The sequence below is a fragment of the Leucoraja erinacea genome, chromosome 4, assembly GCF_028641065.1.
Source record: "Leucoraja erinacea ecotype New England chromosome 4, Leri_hhj_1, whole genome shotgun sequence".
Classification (NCBI taxonomy): Eukaryota; Metazoa; Chordata; class Chondrichthyes; order Rajiformes; family Rajidae; genus Leucoraja; species Leucoraja erinaceus.
The window spans coordinates 52,787,007-52,807,357 of NC_073380.1; the positions used below are offsets into that span (position 1 = coordinate 52,787,007).

At 45.6% G+C, this 20,351-nt stretch overlaps 1 protein-coding gene across 1 annotated transcript in view; it reads left to right on the forward strand.

The window, feature by feature from the left end:
- Positions 1-20,063, forward strand: part of LOC129696407 (laminin subunit alpha-3-like) — a 197,421-nt gene extending 177,358 nt beyond the window's left edge. The window contains exons 66-78 of the mRNA XM_055634270.1: positions 1,010-1,133; positions 2,203-2,340; positions 3,051-3,178; positions 4,132-4,275; positions 5,214-5,367; positions 6,297-6,472; positions 8,033-8,222; positions 9,636-9,788; positions 10,882-11,041; positions 11,945-12,075; positions 14,244-14,334; positions 15,194-15,313; positions 19,551-20,063. Coding sequence (XP_055490245.1) covers positions 1,010-1,133; positions 2,203-2,340; positions 3,051-3,178; positions 4,132-4,275; positions 5,214-5,367; positions 6,297-6,472; positions 8,033-8,222; positions 9,636-9,788; positions 10,882-11,041; positions 11,945-12,075; positions 14,244-14,334; positions 15,194-15,313; positions 19,551-19,696 — 1,855 coding nt within the window. The 3' untranslated portion in view covers positions 19,697-20,063. The remainder of the gene's footprint in view (positions 1-1,009; positions 1,134-2,202; positions 2,341-3,050; positions 3,179-4,131; positions 4,276-5,213; positions 5,368-6,296; positions 6,473-8,032; positions 8,223-9,635; positions 9,789-10,881; positions 11,042-11,944; positions 12,076-14,243; positions 14,335-15,193; positions 15,314-19,550) is intronic.
- Positions 20,064-20,351: the final 288 nt, after the last annotated feature.

Below are 20,351 nucleotides of genomic sequence, written 5' to 3' on the forward strand. Positions count from 1 at the left end.
CAAATAATCGTCTGACATTTTCGCCATCTCCAACGTGATCCCACCACTGGCCACATCTTCCCATCTCCTCCCCTTTTGGCTTTCCGCAGAGACCGCTCCCTTCGTAACTCCCTGGTCAATTTGTCTCTTCTCACCCAAACCACCCCCTCTCCCTGGCACTTTCCCTTGCAACCGCAGGAAATGCTAGACTTGTCGCTTTACCTCCCCCCATGACTCCATCCAAGGACCCAAGCAGTCTTTCCAGGTGTGGCAGAGGTTCACCTGCACCTCCTCCAACCTCATCTATTGCATCCGCTGCTCTAGATGTCAGCTGATCTACATCGGTGAGACCAGGCGTAGGCTTGGCGATCGCTTCGCCCAACACCTTCGCTCAGTTCGCATTAACCAACCTGATCTCCCGTTAGCTCAATACTTCAACTCCCCCTCCCATTCCGAATCTGACCTTTCTGTCCTGGGCATCCTCCATGGCCAGATCAGTCTGAAGAAGGGTTTCAACCCGAAACGTTGCCTATTTCCTTCGTTCCATAGATGCTGCCTCACCCGCTGAGTTTCTCCAGCATTTTTGTCTACCTTGTACTGGTTTATGATTGTATTTAGACACAAGCCAAACCACACTGTACATGAGTACCATCACTCTAACAAGTGAGAGGGGAAAGATTTAACAGGAACCTGAGGGGCAACCTTTCCATTTAGAGAGTGGTGGGCATATGGAATGAACTGCTGGAGGAAGTAGTTGAGGCAGATACTATAGCAACATTTAAATGACATTTGGACAGATTTATAGATGGGAAAGGTTTAGAAGGATATTGGTCAAACATGGGCAGGTGGGATTAGAGTTGATGGGGCATCTTGGACAGCATGGACAGGTTGGGCTGAAGAGCCTGTTTCTCTGCTGTATGGCTCTATGACTCTGTAACTAAAATAGGAATGTGTGAAGAGTATTCAGCTGAAGTCAAGGTATGGATGGAATGAGTTGTCCTGTAATTCCTCCTGACATCTTTTAATGCAGCTTAAACATGCCGGTCAAATCATCACTGCGCGCCTGTGTGAAAAACCCAAAGGCAGACCAAAACAAGGATCTATCCAGGGAGTACACAGTCGGCGTCAGTAAAGGGTGCTCACAGGATCTCTTGGTGAGTTTCCAACCACATTTGTACTCATTCTCAATCATATTATGTTTCTCATTCAATTTAAAGGGCAGCACAGTGGCGCAGCGGTAGAGCTGCTGCCTTACGGTGGCAGTAACCTGGGTTAATTCCTGACTCCAGGTGCTGTCTGTATGGAGTTTGCACGTTCCCCCTGTGACCACGTGGGTTTCTTTCGGATGCTCCGGCTCCCTCCCATATCCCGAAGACTTGCGGGTTTATAGGTTAATTGGCCCTCGGTAAATTGCTCCTATTGTGTACAGAGAGGATACAGAAGTAGGATAACATAGAATTAGTGTGAACGGCTGATTGATGGCCGGCGTGTGCTTAGCGTGCTGAAGGGCCTGGTTCACTTTGTATCGTTAAACTAAATGAAAATTTGGACAGGTTCTGGCAACAGAACAATGAAATTCTTAGTCACTGCAGCTCTGCAGGCCTGTAAACGCAATTACTCACAGATAAAGATTAAGTTGATGTTGTTCAAGTTGTTCTAGGAGCTGGTGGTAGTGGTGGGCCACGATGTGTTGTGCCTCGCTTCTGCCCCTTGCCACCTCAGCATTTTTCCCGTTCTCATTCTCAGGAATTAGTGGTTTAACGTATGATGAGCGTTTGACGGCACTGGGCCTCTACTCGCTGGAGTTTAGAAGCATGAGGAGGGAACCTCATTGAAACTTACCGAATAATGAAAGGCCTGGATAGAGTGAATGTGGAGAGGATTTTTTCACTAGTGGGAGAGTCTAGGACAAGAGGGCATAGCCTCAGAGTAAAAGGATGTAGCTTTAGAAAGGAGATGAGGAGGAATTTCTTTAGGCAGAGGGTGAATAATCTGTGGAATTCATTACCACAGAAGGCTGTGGAGGCTAAGAATGCTTATTTTAATGTGGAGATTGACAGATTCTTGATTAGTATGGGTGCCAGGGGTTATGGGGAGAAGGAAGGAGAATGTGGTTGAGAGGGAAAGATAGTCGGCGTGATTGAATGCTGGCCAGTAGACCTGATGGGCCGAATGGCCTAATTCTGCTCCTATCACTAATGACCCTTTGTTCCTTCCAAACAGTTGGTCCGAACTGCTCACTTCGCTGGCAAAGGAGTTCTGGGCCTGAGTGCCACCAACTTCACATTCCCAGATAACTTCCACGTTGGCTTTGGTTTCTCCACCAGCCAGCTCGACGCCCTGCTCTTCTCCTATGAAAAGGTAAATGCTTCCTCCTTCCTCCAGCAGCCGCTAACAATGCCGGTAATCCCCGCCCTGCGATCAAACACCCCCGAACCTCCTGAAGAACATACATTCATCCTCGTTAATGCTGCCGCACAGGGCCAGAGACTTGGGTTCGATCCTGAACCTGTCTGATCGGTGTTTGTGCATTCTCCCCGTGCCCGTGTGGGCTTTCATCCGGGTGCTCCAGTTTTTCCCCACACTCCAAAGACGTACAGGTTTGTAGGTTAATTGGCTTCGGTAAAATTGGGAATTGCCCCTAGTGTGTAGGATAGTGTTAATGTGCGGGGATGGGCGCAGACATCGTGGGCTGTGGAGCCAAAGGGTCTGTTTCCGTGCTGTATTTCAACTAAACTAAATTAAACTCGACGAAAGCTAGATCTCAGAATGAAGTTAAATGTACTCACATTTCCACCACCACGACATTTCTCTAGCGCCTTTCACATCGCCAAAGCACTTCACTGCTGGTGGATCAGTCATTGCTGCCTGGCCCGCTGAGTTCCTCCAGCACTTTATTTTTAACTCAGGATTCTAGCATCGGCAGTCTCTTGTGAGTCTCCTATCAAGAGCTTGGCTTCTAAATAAAACATTTTACTTTGCATTTAATATCAAAGGTTGTGATGTGTTGGCTTACTCAGCGGAAACTGCCATTGTCAAATGTTGAAAATATTTTTAATTTACTTTTGTAGGGCAGCTTTGAAATCTCTCTGAAAAATGGCAAGGTGAAGGTCGACATTCTGGGCAAGACCCTCACATCCAGAAGCTCTTTCAATGATGGAGCTGGTCACTATGTCTCTGTTCAGAGGACGAATGACAGGTGTGTTTCCTAATGTTATTTCCTAGATCTTTTGTCAGTCGAATTGCCTCTTCTGGTTGAAATAGTCTTGCAGCATGAGAACAGACCAGACCGTTCAGCCCAACTCGTCCATGCCAGCTATGATGCCACATTTACACAAGCCCCCTTTGTTCACGTTTGGCCCATATTCCTTTGAACCTTTCCTATCCATGTAACTGTACAAATATTTTTTAAATATTATTATTGTACACGCCTCAATTCCTCCCTGTACTGGAACCTGCCAATTCTACCTGACATTGTTTTCATAGAACCTACAAAAAGTACAGCACAGGAACAGGCCTTTTGCTCCACAATGTCTGTGCTTAACATGATGCCAAGACTAACTAATCTCATCTGCCTGCACATGATCCATAACCTTCCATTCCCTGAATATCCGTGTGCCTGTCTAAAAGCCACTTCAACACCACTATCATATCTGCCTCCACCACCACCCCTGGCAGCGCGTTCCAGACACTCACCATCCTCTGTGTAAAATCTTGCCCCGCACATCTCCTTTAAAATTTGCCCCTCTCACCTTAAAGCTATGTTCTCACCAGTCTTTGACATTTCCACCCTGGGGGAAAAGGTTCTCACTGTCTACCCTATCTATGTTTCTTCCAATTTTATACACTTCTGTCATGTCTCCCCTCAACCTCCAACTTTCCAGAGAAAACAATCTTAGTCTGTCCAACCATTCCTTGTAGCTAATAGCCTCTAATGGGGGCAGCATTGTGGTAAAGCTCCTCTGCACCCTCTCCAAAGCCGCCACATCGTTCCTGTAATGGGGCGACCAGAACTGTACACAATACTCCAAGTGCAGAGTCTCATTGAGCTTTTCCTCAACTTGTGTTCCCTGTCAGTACAGTTTTGTCTGTCCCACAACAATATACTGTAATACACATCAGTCACCAATTGCTTCTCATTTACATTTCCAGGGTCTATTTGAACGTGGACGATCTAGACCGGAGTGAAATATCGGTGGGATTATCTCAGCCTCCCAGGAAGGACACTGTATACTTGGGTGGCGACAAAATCACCCAGAACTTTGATGGCTGCATCAACAATGTGTTCCTGAATAGGTAAATCTATCTGTCGCTAACATCCCTTTCGCTCATATGTTTCTCCAGCACATTCCATCCCTCTCTCTGTACTTATCTCACTCTTTTTTCTCATCACTATATAGTCTCTTCACCACACTGTCACCAGAAGCATTAAAAATTCCTTCCTCCACAGGCGCTGACTGACCTGTGCATTTGCATCATTTTCCACTTCCAGAGTCCCACTTGCCCTTATCCTTTCAAACCTTTCCGTCCATGTACTTGTCCGAATGTCTTTTAAATATTGTTGTTGCACCTGCCTCAACTACCCCCTCTGGCAGCTCGTTCCATACACCCACATTAAATATCAGCTAACATAGATCACACAGCATGGATAGAGGCCCTTCAACCCAACTCTTCCATGACGATCACGATGCCCAGCTAAGTTTGCCTCCATTTGTTCCTCCATTCCTTTCCTATTCCCATACCTGTCCAAATGTCATTTAAATGCTGTTATAGTACATGCCTCAACTACTTCTCCTTGGCAGCTGATTCCATATACCCACCACCTCTGTGTGAAAATGGCGTTCCTCATAAATCTTTTCCCACTCACCTTAAAACGTTGCCCTCCAGCTCAAGATTCCTCTACCCTGGGGAAAATACATTAAACCCTCTAGTTCTTAATCCTCTTCCCTGGGGGTAAAAGACTCTAGGCATTTACCCTATCTTTTCCCCCTCATGATGTTGTACACCTCTCATTCTCCTGCACTCCAAGGAATAGAGTCCCAGCCTGCCCAACCTCTCCCTATAGCTCAGGCCCTCGAGTCCTGGCAACATCCTTGTATATCTTCCATGCCCTCTGAGGTTCTTCGTGTCTCCATTTGTCTACTCTTTTTCCAGCTTAAATCTTAAGAGTCCTGACCCAAGAAAGGCTTGACTAATCATCTCTCTCTCTCTCTCTCTCGCTCTCGCTTATCTAGGGAAAATCAAGATCCCAAAGTGGAAAATTTTGTGTCTTCAACTGAGCTGTCAAACGTAAACCTGAACACCTGTCGCCAGCCGAGAGCTCCAGAAATGCTCATGTTGAAGGAAGTCAAGAAACCAAACAGCCAGGGAACTGTGAAGGCCAACAAGGTGCGTGTACCTGTCAGCACAACACCCAACGTAACATAGAACAGTACAGCACAGGAACAGGCCCTTCGGCCCACAATGGTCGTGCTGAATATGATGCCAATACCAACTCTCGTCTGCTTGTACATAATCCATATCCCTCCATTACCTGCAGATCCATATGCCTATCCAAAACTCTCTTACACACCACTCGTGTCTGCCTCCACCACCACCACTGGCAGCTCATTCCAGGCCCGCATCAATCTCTGTGTAAAAATACAACTTGCTCCGCACATCTCCTTTACATTTTCCACCTCTCACTTTAGTTTAGTTAAACATAGAAACTTCGAAAATAGGTGCAGGAGTAGGCCATTCGGCCCTTCGAGCCTGCACCGCCATTCAATATGATCATGGCTGATCATCCAACTCAGTATCCTGTACCTGCCTTCTCTCCATACCCCCTGATCCCTTTAGCCACAGTAAACCTATGCCCTGTAGTCTTTGACATTGCCACTTGGGAAAAAAGGTTTTGACTGTTTTCCCTAACTGTGCCTCTTCTATATACCTCTAACATTGGTGAGGAAAAGGTTCTGGCTGTTTTTCCTCCCCCCTCCATGCACTATCTATGTTTAAAGGAGATGTGCGGGGCAAGCTTTTTTACTGAGTGTGGTGGGTGCCTGGAATGCCCAGCCAGGAATGGAGGTGGAGGCATATGCAATGGTGGCGTTTTGGATAGGCACATGAACATGTGGTGAACGGAGGGATATGGATCACTTGCAGACAGATACAAATTGGTCTTGGCATCATGTCTGGCACAGACATCGTGGGCCGAAGGGCCTGTTCCTGTGCTGTATTCTATGTTTTATGCCTCTCATGATTTTATATACTTCTAAAGTAATGAGCATCCTTTATTGACAGTGGGAAGATTTAACGCGATGTGTTCTTCAAAACAGGATGGAAAGAATCAGATAGTTCTTCCTGATCATTCAATGAAAGAAAATACAGGCCAGGAACTCAATCGATGTCAGATGTCATGGCAACTGAAGGCAGTCAGCGGGGCCTACCAATTTGGAAACTCACCAGACAGTCGATTGGAGTATGATAACCTTCCCAAATCATTTAAAGAAAGGTAAAATATGTATATAGTATGGAAACAGGCCCTTCTGCCCACTGAATCTGTACCGAACAGTTCATAGTAGTTCTATGTTATCCCACTTTTGCGTCTACTCCCTACACACTAGGGCAATTAACCTATAAACCCACTGACTCCCTTAGCTATCTAGACTACACTTCTTCCCACCTTTCCTCCTGTAAAGACTATTATTCCCTACTCCCAATGTTCCATACCAGGTCATCAGAGATGTCCTCATACTTTAGGGAATGGGGGTTCCCCTCTTCCATTATAGATGAGGTCCTCACTAGGGTCTCCTCGATATCCCACAGCTCCGCTCTTGCTCCCCCTCCCCCCATATGTAACAGGGAGAGAGTCTCCCTTGTCCTCACCTCCCACCCCATCAGCCGTCGCATACAGCGCATAATCCTCCGACATTTTCGCCACCTCCAACGGGATCCCACCACTAGCCATTTCTTCCCATCTCCACCCCTTTCCATTTTCCATAGAGACTGTCCCCTCCGCAACTCCCTGGTCAGCTCGTCCCTTCCCACCCAAACCACCCCCTCCCCAGGTACTTTCCCCTGCAACCGCTCCCTTTACTTCCCCCCTCGACTTTGTCCAAGTACCCTGACAGTCGTTTCAGGGGAGACAGAGGTTCACTTGCAGTTCCTCCAACCTCATCTACTGCATCCACTGTTCCAGGTGTGGACTTATATCGGCGAGACCAAGCGCAGGCTTGGCGATCATTTCGCTGAACACCTCCGCTCAGTCCACCGAAACCTACCACATCTCCCAGTTACTCAGCACTTTAACTCCTCCTCCCATTCCCACACTGACCTTTCTGTCCTGGGTCTCCTCCTTTGTCAGAGTGAGCCCCAGTGCAAATTGGAGGAACAGCACCTCATATTTCGCTTGGGCAACTTATACCCCAGCGATATGAGCATTGACTTTTCTAACTTCAAGTAACCCTTGCTTTCCTTCTCTCTCCATCCCCTCCCCCTTCGCAGTTCTCCGACCAGTCTTACTGTCTCTGACTACATTTTATCTCTGTTTGCTTTGTTGTTACCTTCTCCCAACTAACAATGATCTATTCTACATTTTCCTTGATCTCCATTCCCTTTGTCCTGTTTTCACACCTTGCACCTCCTTATATATAAACTTCCTTATCTATGTACCGCCCACACCCCTGACATCAGTCTGAAGAAGGGTCCCGATCCGAAACGTCACCCATTCCTTCTCTCCAGACATGCTGCCTGTCCCGCTGAGTTACTCCGTCATTTTGTGCCTATCTTCGAATTAAACCAGCACCTGCACTTTCTTCCTACATAATCTACAAACCTGTCTGTCTTTGGAGTGTGGGAATAAACCGGAGCATCCAGAAGAAACACACGCGGTCACAGAGAGAACGTACAAACTCCACACAGACAGCACCCCTAGTCAGGATTGACCCTAGCGCTGTGAGGCAGCAACTCTACGACTATGCCACCGTGCCGCCCATCTTGGTCGATATGGACGAGTTGGTCCAAAGGGCCTGTTTCTGTGCTCTATGACTCTACGATATATTTTGCATTCCAGATCAAAATTCTCCATCGATGTGCGGACGAACTCAGCGGAGGGAATCATCTTCTATGTGTCGGACAAGTCTCAGAAGTCCTACATGACCCTCTATATTTCCAAGGGGCGTTTCTTCTTTGCTTTCGCTGTCAACGGGAAACGACTGAAGATCAGGAGCAGAGCGAGACACAACGACGGCCATTGGCACACGGTGAGTGGGGGGATGGAGAGAAGGGGGGGAGTATGGGCCAGCAAGGGTGCAGAAGAACCTTCATCCTCCTCAACCTCTGGCTCACTGTAAATATCCACAACAGCAGGATCTTCACTGTACCTGTTCCTCACAGAACTTTGACAAAGACACAAAGTGTTGGTGTAACTGAGCGGGACAGGCAGAACCTCTGGTGAACATGGATAGGTAACGTTTCTGGTCGGGACGTTTCTTCACACTGATCATTTCAGAGACGCTCCCTAACCCGCTGAGTTACTCCAGCACTTTGTGTCTTTTTTTTGTAAACCAGCATCTGCAGTTCGTTGAATCCACATTTGCCTGAAGCAGGGTCGTCTGTCCATTTCCTCCACAGATGCTGACTGACCCGCTGGGTTCCTCCATCTTTTAACAAAATGTGCAACTCAGCAGGTCAAGCAGAATCTGTGGAAGGAAAAGGATGGAAGATGTTTTGGGTCGGGACCTTTCTTCAGGGGGGAGAAAGCTGGCAAAGAGATGTTGGGGCGGGTCAAAGCCTGGCATGGGACAAGGCCAAACACCATGCTGTATTCTTCTATTTCTATGTTCACAGTGGTTGTCAATAAATTTGAATTGACTCGAACACGGTGGATGCCATTTAGGTACATGGGCAAAAAGGAAATAGAGCTAAATGGGTTATTGTGAGCAAATGGGACTAACAGATGGGGCATCTTGTTCGGCATTGTAGAACAATCTTAAGGGCCTGTCCCACTTTCACGACCTAATTCACAACCTTTTTTACTCGTGGACATTTTTCATCATGCTAGAAAATACGCCCCGACCTACTCAATGCCACGAGTACTTACGATAAGCATCACGGCCTGCTACGACCTACCTACAACCTCCTACAACCTTGTGACGACCATGCTGCGAGTATGAGTCAAGGGCAAAATTGGCAGAGGTCGTGAATTAGGTTGTGAAAGATAGACAGTCCCTTTAGGCAGTGCAATTGCCAAACAAAGTTATGTGTTTACGCTTTGAATAGGGGGCAGCACAGTGGTGCAGCAGTAGAGTTGCTCCGCACAACACCAGAGACCCATGTTTGATCCTGACTATGGGTGCTGCCTGTACGGAGTTTGTCTGTTCTCCCTGTGACCACGTATGTTTTCTCCAGGTGCTCCATTTTCATCCACACTTCAAAGATGCGCAGGTTATTTGGCTTCGGCAAAAATTGTGTAGTATGTAAGATAGTGTACAGGGTGATCGCTGTTCCGCACGGTATCTCTAAAGTCTAAAAATCTAATAACAAAATGTTCTAATTGACGTTCTATATTTTGAGATGTGTGAATGCCATATCAACACAATAACTTGGTGTTAATTTTATTTCCTGTGGATTGCCTGTATTGATTTGTGCATAACTTTCTGTTTCTCACTCCATAGGTGGTGTTCAGCAGAGAGAGTAACAACGGAAAGCTGGTTATTGATGGACTTCGGACACGGCAGGGCAGTGTGAGCAGCGGCCCTCTCTTGAAAGTGGAGTCACCATTCTATCTGGGTGGATTACCATCTGGTAAAGGACAGCGCAGTCACAAGGTAACGTAAACTTTGCAACCTTCATCCTCGTTCCCATACCTTAGCGAGAGACAACTATTTCACACAGAAAGCAACGGGAATATGGAATGGGGAGGTAGTCGTGGCAGGTACAGTAACAACATTTCAGGGAAATTTGGACAGGTACATTTTAGGTTAGTTTATTATTGTCATGTGTACCGAGGTACAGTGAAAAGCTTTTTTGTTTTGTGCTATCCATTCAGCAAAAATACTTTACATACATGATCACAATTAAGCTGGGCACATTGTACAGTGTACATATGCTGGATAAAGGGCCACTGCTGAAGTTTAAAAGAGTGGATCGATTGTAATGATAGCAGATCCACTTGTGGGGCCAAGTTGCAGAGAGTTGCCTGGTCACAGCATCGTCTAAAAAGGTCTAATTGGACTAGTTTGGAGGGGGCACCTTGGTCTAGTTGAGCCGAAGGACCTATTTCTGCGCTGAGTATAACTAGATGCCGATAACTATGACTAACACCACACCTCCACTGATCTTCATAGTATATATGAGTACATTCAAGCCATACATAGGTGCAACAGGTAGTACAAAGAGAAACATACCAGTGCAGAATATAGTGGAACAGCATTACAGTGTCTGCCATGAGGTAGGTTTGAAGATTGAGACTCCACCCTGGTGTATAGGAGGACCATTCAGTAGTCTGATAACAGTGGGGAAGAAACTGTCCCTGAATCTGGCATTACGTGCTTTCAAGCTTTTGTATTGTTACCTGACCGGAGAGGGGGGAAAAGGGAATGGATGGGGAGAAAGGCAATCAATTATGTTGGCTGCTATCTCGAGGCAGCGTGAAGTATATGGTGGGGAGTCTAGTCTGTGTTATGTACTGGGCTACAGGGCTACATCCACAACTCTCTGTAATTTCCGTGGTCTGGCTGTTCCCACACCAAGCTGTGATGCAACCCAAAAACACGCCTTCTACAATGCATCAGTAGACATTGGCGAGAGTTGTTGGAGACATGCCAAACTTCCTTTCGTCTTCTGAAGAAGCAGAGGAGAGGGTGTGCTTTCTCGGCCGTGGCTTGTTTAAATTTTAACACTAATCGTTTCTGTATCCAGCGTTTACCAAGGTTGAGCTTCCACGGGTGTGTAAGGAACTTCAAACTGGACGGTAATCTGTTACCTTCTCCCTCGCGAACATTTGGAGTCACACCGTGCTTCGTCGGCAACGCTGAACAAGGAGCATACTTTGCAGCAGAGGGAGCTTATCTCGTTTTAGGTTTGTTAAATCTTTATCAGTCCAGCTGGAAAATAACCTTTGAATTTTTTGAAAATGTATTTTGCTCTTAAGTAATCAGGATAATTTAATTTACCTTTGTGTCGTGATATATTTGGTCTTATCAGCTGTTAGACACAAAATACTGGAGTAACTCAGCGGGTCAGGCAGCATCACCGGTGAAAAGGAATAGGTGATGTTTCACGTCAATAGCCTTTATCAGACTGAGTCAGGGAGGGAGACACTGGAGGTATGGGAAGGTACAGAACAAGGCAGAGCCTGCATCGATGACTCAGGAAAGGTGGAGCCGACAATGGTCCATTGTTGGCTGGGGACGAGGTGATGATGAAGCAATACAAATGGTTTGGTATCAGGTAACTGAACCATCCTATTGCCAACTAGAGAGCGTTCCTGACCCACAATCTACCTCATTGGAGACCCACGGACTGTCTTTAATGGACTTTATCTTGCACTAAACGTTATCCACTTTATCCTGTATCCGTACACTGTTACGTGCTATTGTCAGCAAAAAGACTATACATGATTATAATCAAGTTGTCCACAGTGTTCAGATACAAGATGAAGGGAATAACGTTTAGTGCAAGATAAAGTCCAGTAAAGTCCAATTAAAGATAGTCCCAAGGTCGTCAATGAGGTAGATAGTAGGTCAGGACAGTTCTCTAGTTGGTGTTAGGATCGTTCAGTTACCTGATAACAGCTGGGATAAAACTGTCCCTGAATCTGGAGGTGTGCGTTTTCACACTTCTGTACCTCTTGGCTGATGGGAGAGGGGAGAAGAGGGTGTCCGGGGTGAGACTGGTCCTTAATTATGCTGGTGGCCTTGCCGAGGCAGCGTGAATAGTCTCTTGCACGGTAAATGCCTGACGCTTCAATCTTTATTTGTAGAAGACTCATTCGTGGTGGGCAAAGACTTTGAGCTCCTGTTTGAGGTGCGGCCTCAAACCCACACTGGTGTCCTCTTCCATGTAAACAGCCCTCAAGGAAACTACCTCAGTCTATACATGTACAAAGGAAAGGTAGGTCTGACCTGTGATACTATACGGCTGCATGTTATGGAAGTTTAATCGCTTTCTTATTCTACCTTAAGTATCCGCTGCAACATTAGATTTAGGACTTGGGTTAGGCCGTAATTCTGGTCGCCCCATTACAGGAAGGATGTGGAGGCTTTGGAGACGGTGCAGAGGACGTTTACCAGAATGGTTGACAAGGGCAAGGCTGTACACATTATCAATATGGACTTTACCAAAGCATTTGATAAGGTTCCACATGGGAGGCTGCTCTGGAAGGTTAGATTGCATGGGATCCAGGGACAGCTATCTGACAGGATAGAGAATTGGCTTCATGGAAGGAAGCAACAGGTGATAGTGGAAGGTTATTTTTCAGACTAAGCGCTGCGGTTTCTTCCCACATCCCCAAAGACGTGCGTGCTTGTAGGTTAATTGGCCCTCTTGTGTGCAGGGAGTGGATGAGAAAGTGGGTTAATGTTGAATGTTGATCACTGGTCGGTGGGCCGACAGGCAAGTTTACATGCTGTATCTCAAAACCAAACTAAACAAAGTGTGCTGCAGAATGCAACTTCTTTTCAGATCAAGTAGAATCAATTCCAGATGTGAGAGGATGAGCAGTTTTTGAGCATGTAACTTTGAGGGGAATGACTCAGTTAACTCCAGTCTAGACAGAACTATCAGTGTCAATACATGCTACCAAAAGCTAATTATCTTACCATAACCCACCACCACCACCCCCACCCCCCATAAAATCAATGTCCATCAGCAATTTCATGAAGTTCCCCCGGTATTATGCCATCATCACTTTAAGGTGAAAGATGACTATGCTCCCGAGCCCTTGGTAACCTAGCAACCGATCGATTTATTGCTCACACACCTCTGCCTTGTCACCCACTCAGTTGAAATGATAAATTATTTTCTCAGCAACATGTTAAAGCGTGGTTGACTCCGAAAGTTTGGCCATGGGGTCACAGAGCACGGAAACAGGCCCTTTGGCCCACCTTGTCCATGTTCAACCAGTTGGCATCATGGGCATGTCCCATTTGTCTGCATTTGCCCCATATCCCTCTAAACCCTTCCTATCCATATATCTGTCCAAATGTCTTTTAAAAGTCCTAATTGTACTTGTTTCTATAACTTCCTCTGGCAGCTCATTCCAGATACGGACAACCTAAGAGGAAAAAGTTGAAAAACTCCGAGGTCCCACTTAAATCTCACCCCTCTCACCTTAAGCCTATTCCCTCTAGTTTTAGAATCCTCTACCCTGGGGAAAAAAACTGTGTGTTCACTATATCCATGTCCCTCATGAGTTATGAGTTTAGTTTATTGTCACGTCTACCGAGGTACAGTGAAAAGCTTTTTGCTGCATGCTGACCAGTCAGTAGAAAGACAATACATGATTACAATCGAGCCATCCACAATGCACAGATGCACGTATAGGTACATGATCTTATACATCTCAATAAGTCACACCTCAGCCTCTTACACTCCGAAGGAAAAAGTCACAGCCTATCCAACCTCTCCCTATAACCCACAAGCCCATGAGACTAAAGGGTGATCTTATTGAGACAGATAGAGGATTCTAAAAGTAGAGGGCATAGGCTGAAGGTGAGAGGGAAGAGATTTAAAAGGGACCCCATGGGGAACTTCAGGGGGGACCTCAGTGGGCACACTCATAGGGTAGTCTGCAACTGGAATGAATTGCCGGAGGAATCTATAGAACCAGATACAATTACAATTGTAATAATGACAATATTTACAAATATATGAGTTAGTGAACTCAATAAATAGAGGACCTAGGTTTAAGGTGAGAGGGGAAAGATTTAATAGGAACCTGAGGGACAACGCTTTCACACAGAGGGTGTGTGTATGGAACGAGCTGCCATAGGAAGCAGTTGTGGCAGGTACTATAACCATTTAAAAGATATTTAGATGTACATGGAAAGGATAGGATAGAGTGAGAGTGATATGTGCCAAACACAGGCAGGTGGGACTAGCACAAGATGCCAACTTGGTCAGCATGAACAAGATGGGCCAAAGGGCCTATTTTGGCTTATGACTAATAATTCATGAAATGTGAATCAAATCTTTCACTGTGATAATATTAATATTAAGGAAACCACAGCAGTATTTTCTGCTTTTAAAAATATGAACCAGGTGCTAATTGTTGTCCACAGGTTACAGTCCATGTAAACAACGGGGCTGGAGATTTCAACACATCCGTCACACCTCCCTCATTGTGCGATGGACAATGGCACAGAATCGCAGGTGAGAATCCTTCTTAAAAAAAAAGACACAAAGTGCTGGAGTAACTCAACAGGTCAGGCAGTATCTCTAGAGAACATGGGCGGGCGACATTTCAGGTCGGGACCCTCTTCATGTCCTCCAGAGATGCTGCTTGACCTGCTGAGTGTTTGAATTGAATTGAAAGATACAGCATGGAAACAGGCCCTTTGGCCCCCTACACACTAGTGGCAATTTACAGAGGCCAATTAATCTACAATCCTGCACATTTTTGGGAGATTCCTACAGCACTTTGTGTCTTTTATGTAAACCAGCATCTGCAATTTCTTGCGTCTATGAGGATCCTTCTAAGGCTGTTAAACTTCAGATGTCAGCGGTCAAGGAACGTATCTTCCTTCGGCTGTACAGTGCCGTAGCAGTAGAGTTCATGCCTTACAGAGCCAGAGACCAGCTTTGATCCTGACTACGGGTGCTGTACGGAGTTTGTCTGCTCATCCTGTGACCACGTGGGTTGTCTCTGGGTGCTCCAGTTTCCTCCTACACGCCACAAAAGACTTACATGTTCGTAGGTCAATTGGCTTCAGTAAGTTGTAAAATTATCCCTAGTGTGCAGGATAGCGCTAGTATACAAGGTGATCGTGGTCGGCGCGGACTCAGTGGGCTGAAGAGCATGTTTTCGTGCTGCATCTCTAAGTCTAAGTCCAAAGTATGAAATGTGGAAAGGTTAGGCATTAATCCAGCCTGTACAACTTTGCGACGTGGGAGGAAACCAGGGCGCTTGGGGCAAACCCACGGGGAGAGGAAAGATGCATCCACCTGTCAGATGCGTGAAGGTAACGAACTTGAACGTTGTCGTCACTCAGTGTTATTTTATTCTCCACAGTGATCAAGAGAAACAACGTGGTGCAGCTGGACGTGGACGCTGAACGTGACCACGTTGTTGGTCCCTTGGCCTCATTCTCCACCGACACGGCGGACCCTCTCTACGTCGGAGGCTTGCCAGGTACGACCAACATTACCAACGTCAGAACCAGTGCTTGGAGGCGTGTCGGTATTGGTGTATTAAGTCACGTATACAGTGAGAAACCTTCTCTGCCATGAGAGGAATAGATCAGGTAGACGCACAGAGTCTCTTGCCCAGAGTAGGGGAATCAAGAACCAGAGTACATAGGTTTAAAGTGGGGGGTGAGGGGGAAGATTTAATAGGAACCTGAAGGGTAGCTTTTTTACACAGTGGGTGTATGGAACGAGATGCCAGAGGTAGGTGAGGCAAGTACTATCACAACATTTAAGAAACATTTAGACAGGTACATGGATAGGATAGGTTTAGAGGGATATAGGCCAAATGCAGGCAGATGGGACTAGTGTAGATGGGGCAAGAGGGTTGGCGTGGCAAGTTGGGCTGAAGGGCTTTTTTCCATGCTGTATGACTATGACATGATTGCGTGCTATCCAGTCCAATTATACCGTACCGTTCAAAGGTTATGGGGAGAAGATGGGAGAAGGGTTGAGAGGGAAAGGTCTGCCATGACTGAATGGTGTAGTAGACTCGATGGGCCGAATGGCACAATTCTGCTCCTGTGACGTGGACTTATGAGCACCATCAGTCCACACACATGTACACAGAGGAAAATACCAGAGTGCTGAATATAATTTTTGGGGCATTACAGCTACAAAGAAAAGATGTAGATACAAGGAACTGCAGATGCTGGTTTACAAAAATAGACATAAAAAGCTGGAATAACTCAGTGGATCAGGCAGCATCTGACTGATGCTGATTGACTCATTGAGTTACCCCCGCACTCTATGTCTTTTTCAACTGAGAAAAGAATCAAGATCAGAGATTGATTGAAATATCAGGACTACACCCGAGCTTATGGGAGGACCGTTCAGTAGTAGGGAAGAAGCTGTTCCTGAATTTGCCTGACAGAAGAGGGGAGAAGAAAGAATGGGGTGTGAGTGGTCCTTGATTATGTTGGCTGCTTTCCCGAGGCAGCGTGAAGTGTAGGAAGTCGATGGTGGGGAGTTTGGCCTGTGTGGTGGACTGGGCTACATCCACAACGTTCTGCAATTTCTTCTGGTCTTGGGCAGAGTTGGTGCCAATCCAAGCTGTGATGCATCCCGATAGAATGCCTTCTATGGTGAATCTGTAGAAGTTTGTAAGACTTATTGGAGACATGCCGAACTTCCTTAGTCTTCGAGGCGTTGGTGTGGTATCTTGGCTGTAGCATCAATGAGATTAGTTCAGGACATATTGTTGGTGATGCTTACTCTGAGAAACTTGAAGCTCTCGACCATTTCCACTTTGGCGTGAGTGAAGTTCACAGGGGTGTGTGCACCATCCCGCTTACTGAAGTCAATAAATCACTCCTTCCTCTCCCTAAATTAAAATAAATGGTGAATATTTCTCTTATTACACGTTAGCACTTGCACACATTCCAATGCCAAACACATTCCAAAGTACAAATCTCAACAAGATATTGCGTGCACTTCAAATTTATTGTGTGCAGTTCTGGTCACCCCATTGCAGGGGGTTGGAGCTTTGGAGAGGGTGCAGAAGCGGTTTACCAGACTGCTGCCTGGATTAGAAGGTATTAGCTCCAAGGAGAGATTGTACAAATTTGGATAGACACAAAATGCTGGAGTAACTGACCGGGTCAGGCAGCGTCTCTAGAGAAAATGGATAGGGAACGTTTCTGGTCGAATCCCTTCTTCAGACAAACTTGGACTGTTTTCTTTGAAATGCTGGAGGTTGAGGGAAAACCTGAAGAAGTTCACAAAATTATAACAAGCATAGTTAAGGTTGAGTCAGAACCTTTTTCCCAGGGTGGAAATGTCAAAGATCAGACGGGGAAAGTTTTTTACACAGATGCCTGGAACGTGCTGCCAGGCAGATACGAAAGTGCCATTTAAGAGGTTTTTAGATAGACACATTGATATGCAGGGAATGGAGGGAAATGGATCATGTATAGGCAGAGGAGATTAGTTTAGTTTGGCATCAAGTTCAGCACCAACACAGAGGGCTGAAGGGCCTATTCCTGTACTGTTCTTGGTTCTATGTATATGAACATTTTTCACTAGTCTGAAGGGTCTGAAGAAGGGTCTCGACCCGAAACGTCGCCCATTCCTTCTCTCCAGAGATGCTGCCTCACCCGCTGAGTTATTCCAGCATTTTGTGTCTACCAAAGCTTTTCACTATATATTGGTACACCTGACAATAATCCTCATATTAAGGGCCTGAATTTTAGCCAGAGGTACTGTATATGACATCATTAGTGGAGGAGAGAGGGATTACGAACTTTAGTCTGAGGCAGGAATTCTTATGCTGGAGTTGCTTTCCTCAGAGGAGCCTGAGAGGAGATTTCAGCAAGATTTTATCAAATTATTGGAGGCTCAGTCAAGGTGGATAGTAATTTCACATAGCGGACATCTCGGTGACGAGAGAACATAGACCAGTTGTTTAAAACAAAGTGCTGGAGGAATCTCAGTGGCCGGGCAGCTTCTGGGAGGGAATGGACAGACAACACTTTAGGCCGGTTAGGTCCTGAGGCAGTGAATTACTCCAGAACTCTGTGTTTTCCTCAAGATTGCAGGAATTCACAGCCTCAAACTGATAGGGGAGGAGGAAACTCACTGCATTTAAGATACATGGATGAGCACTTGAAGAGGTGTAAACTGCAGGGTGCTCAGCTGAGAGCCACTGTACCTATCTTCCTTTTTCAGCTAGTATGGACTCATTGGGCCAAATGGCCAAATTTCCATGCCATTCATGCCTAGGAATCGAGGACGCAGGGAAGGATCGCCCCTTCTTAGTCATACAGCATTGAATAGGCCCTTCATCCCAACCTGTCCATGCTGACCAAGCTGGTCCATTTGCCCGTGCTTGGCCCATATCCCTAAAATGTTCCAATCGGCATTCTATATGGTCCCATAACAAGACTTGAAGACATTTGGATAGCTACGTGGCAAGGAATTTGGATAGCTAAGGTTTGGAGCAATATGGGCAAATATATGCAGGCAAATTGGCGTTAGATATGCGGTATTTTGGTTGGTGTGGATGAGTATAGCAGAAGGGCCTGTTTTCATGCTGCGAATGATTGGCCCTTAAATGATGGTAAATTGGATTAATATAGATAGGAAAATGGGGGGAGGAGATGAAATCAGAGCTTTATAGGACTTGCAGGCTAATACGACCATGCAGCTTTGTAGGACATTGGTTATGCTGTATTTGGAGTGTTACCTGCAGTTCTGGTCACCTCATTGTAGCAAGAATTTGGAGACTTTGAAGAGAATGCAAAAGAGGTTTACTAGAATGCTACCTGGATTTAGAGGGTCTTAGCTACAAGGAAGCTTGTAATATTCTCTCTGGAACATTGGAGGTCGACGAGAGGCCTGGTTGATGTACATAAAATTGTGAGAGGCATAGATAGGGTCAACAGTCAGAACTTTTTCCCAGAATGGAACTCAACAGTCAGAACACTTTTCCCAGAATGGCATAGATATAAGGTGAGAGTGGAACATTTAAAGGGGATGTGCGAGGCAGGTTTGTTACAAGTAGGGTGGTGGGTACCTGGAACACGCTACCAGGGCTGGTGGTGGAAGCAGATATGGTGACGTTTAAGAGGCTTTTAAATATGGAGGTATATGGATCACATGCAAGCAAAGGTGATTTATTGAACTCGGCACCATGTTCATCACAGGCATTGTGGGCTGAAGGGCCTGTTCCTGTGCGGTATTGATCAATGTTCTATGATATATTCACTAATAACCTAGCCATTGGCACAATAGTTTATCTTGCACTTAATGTTATACCATTTATCCTTAATCTGTACACTGTGGATGACTTGATTGTAATCAATGGTTTCTTTATCGCATGTACCCAGGCACAGTGAAATACATTTTTTTACTGTACCTAGGTACACGTGATAATAAAGGAACCATTGATTACAATCATGTATAGCCTTTTCTTTGACTGGTTATCACACAAATAAAAGCTTTTCACTGGAACCTCAGTACACGTGACAATAATAAACTAAACTAAACCTTTAGCATGGACCGTCAGAGTTGCCTGCCATGTTCCATACTCTGAAGATAGACACAAAATGCTGGTAACTCAGTGGGTCAGGCAACATCTGTGGAGAAAAGAAATTAGTGAAGTTTCAGGTCGAGATCCTTCATCAGACTCGAGGATATTCCATGCTCTTGTGTTCTAAAACCTTCTTCTCTTTCTCACCTCACAGGAGGCGTGCAGGCATCTCACTTCCCGACCCGCGCATCTTTCATCGGCTGCATGGTCAACGTAATGGTCAACGTAAAGCCAATGCCCCTCAGGAAAGCCACGGAGGTCCATGGTGCGGTCAGCGTGACCCAGTGCCCCGCCATGTGAAGCACCACCACCCACGCATCTCCAAAGATAACTCTGCCTTCTTGCACTTGGTGCCCAATAGATGACTGACCTCTGCCGCCAGGCAGAACTATTAATTTATTGTAACTACAGGTTTGCATTTTTTCCCTAGTTGTAGTCCAGTGAATTTGATGCATTTATGTTTGGCTTAAAGTATCTGCAGTCCTTAACTATTAAACGAGAAATGACGTACTAACGTTGTGAAAGGCGATTCACGTATTTTACATTCTAACTGGTGCTGTACTCTGGGGGCCAAATATATTATTAAAATTTGCTGCTAATTTTATATTTTTATACTTGAATGATTAATATGCAAAAAGATATTTCTAAAATAAACTTGATTCAGTCATTATGCTGTTCATTTATTGTACTTATTCAGTCATTAAACTTGAATCAGTCCTTGAATCAGTGACGGAACAATACAGCACAAGAACAGGCCCTTCAGCCCAAAACGTCTCCGCTTTGCACATAACCCATTCTCATGGTAAACTCTCTCTGAAGTAAACACTCATGATTTTTCAGTCCATCACCATGCGCTTGGTGATGGCAGCATAGGTAATCATAACTGGCTTATGTCAAACATAGAGAGAGATCATCACAGTTCATTAAGCTAATGATAATAATATAATAATATATT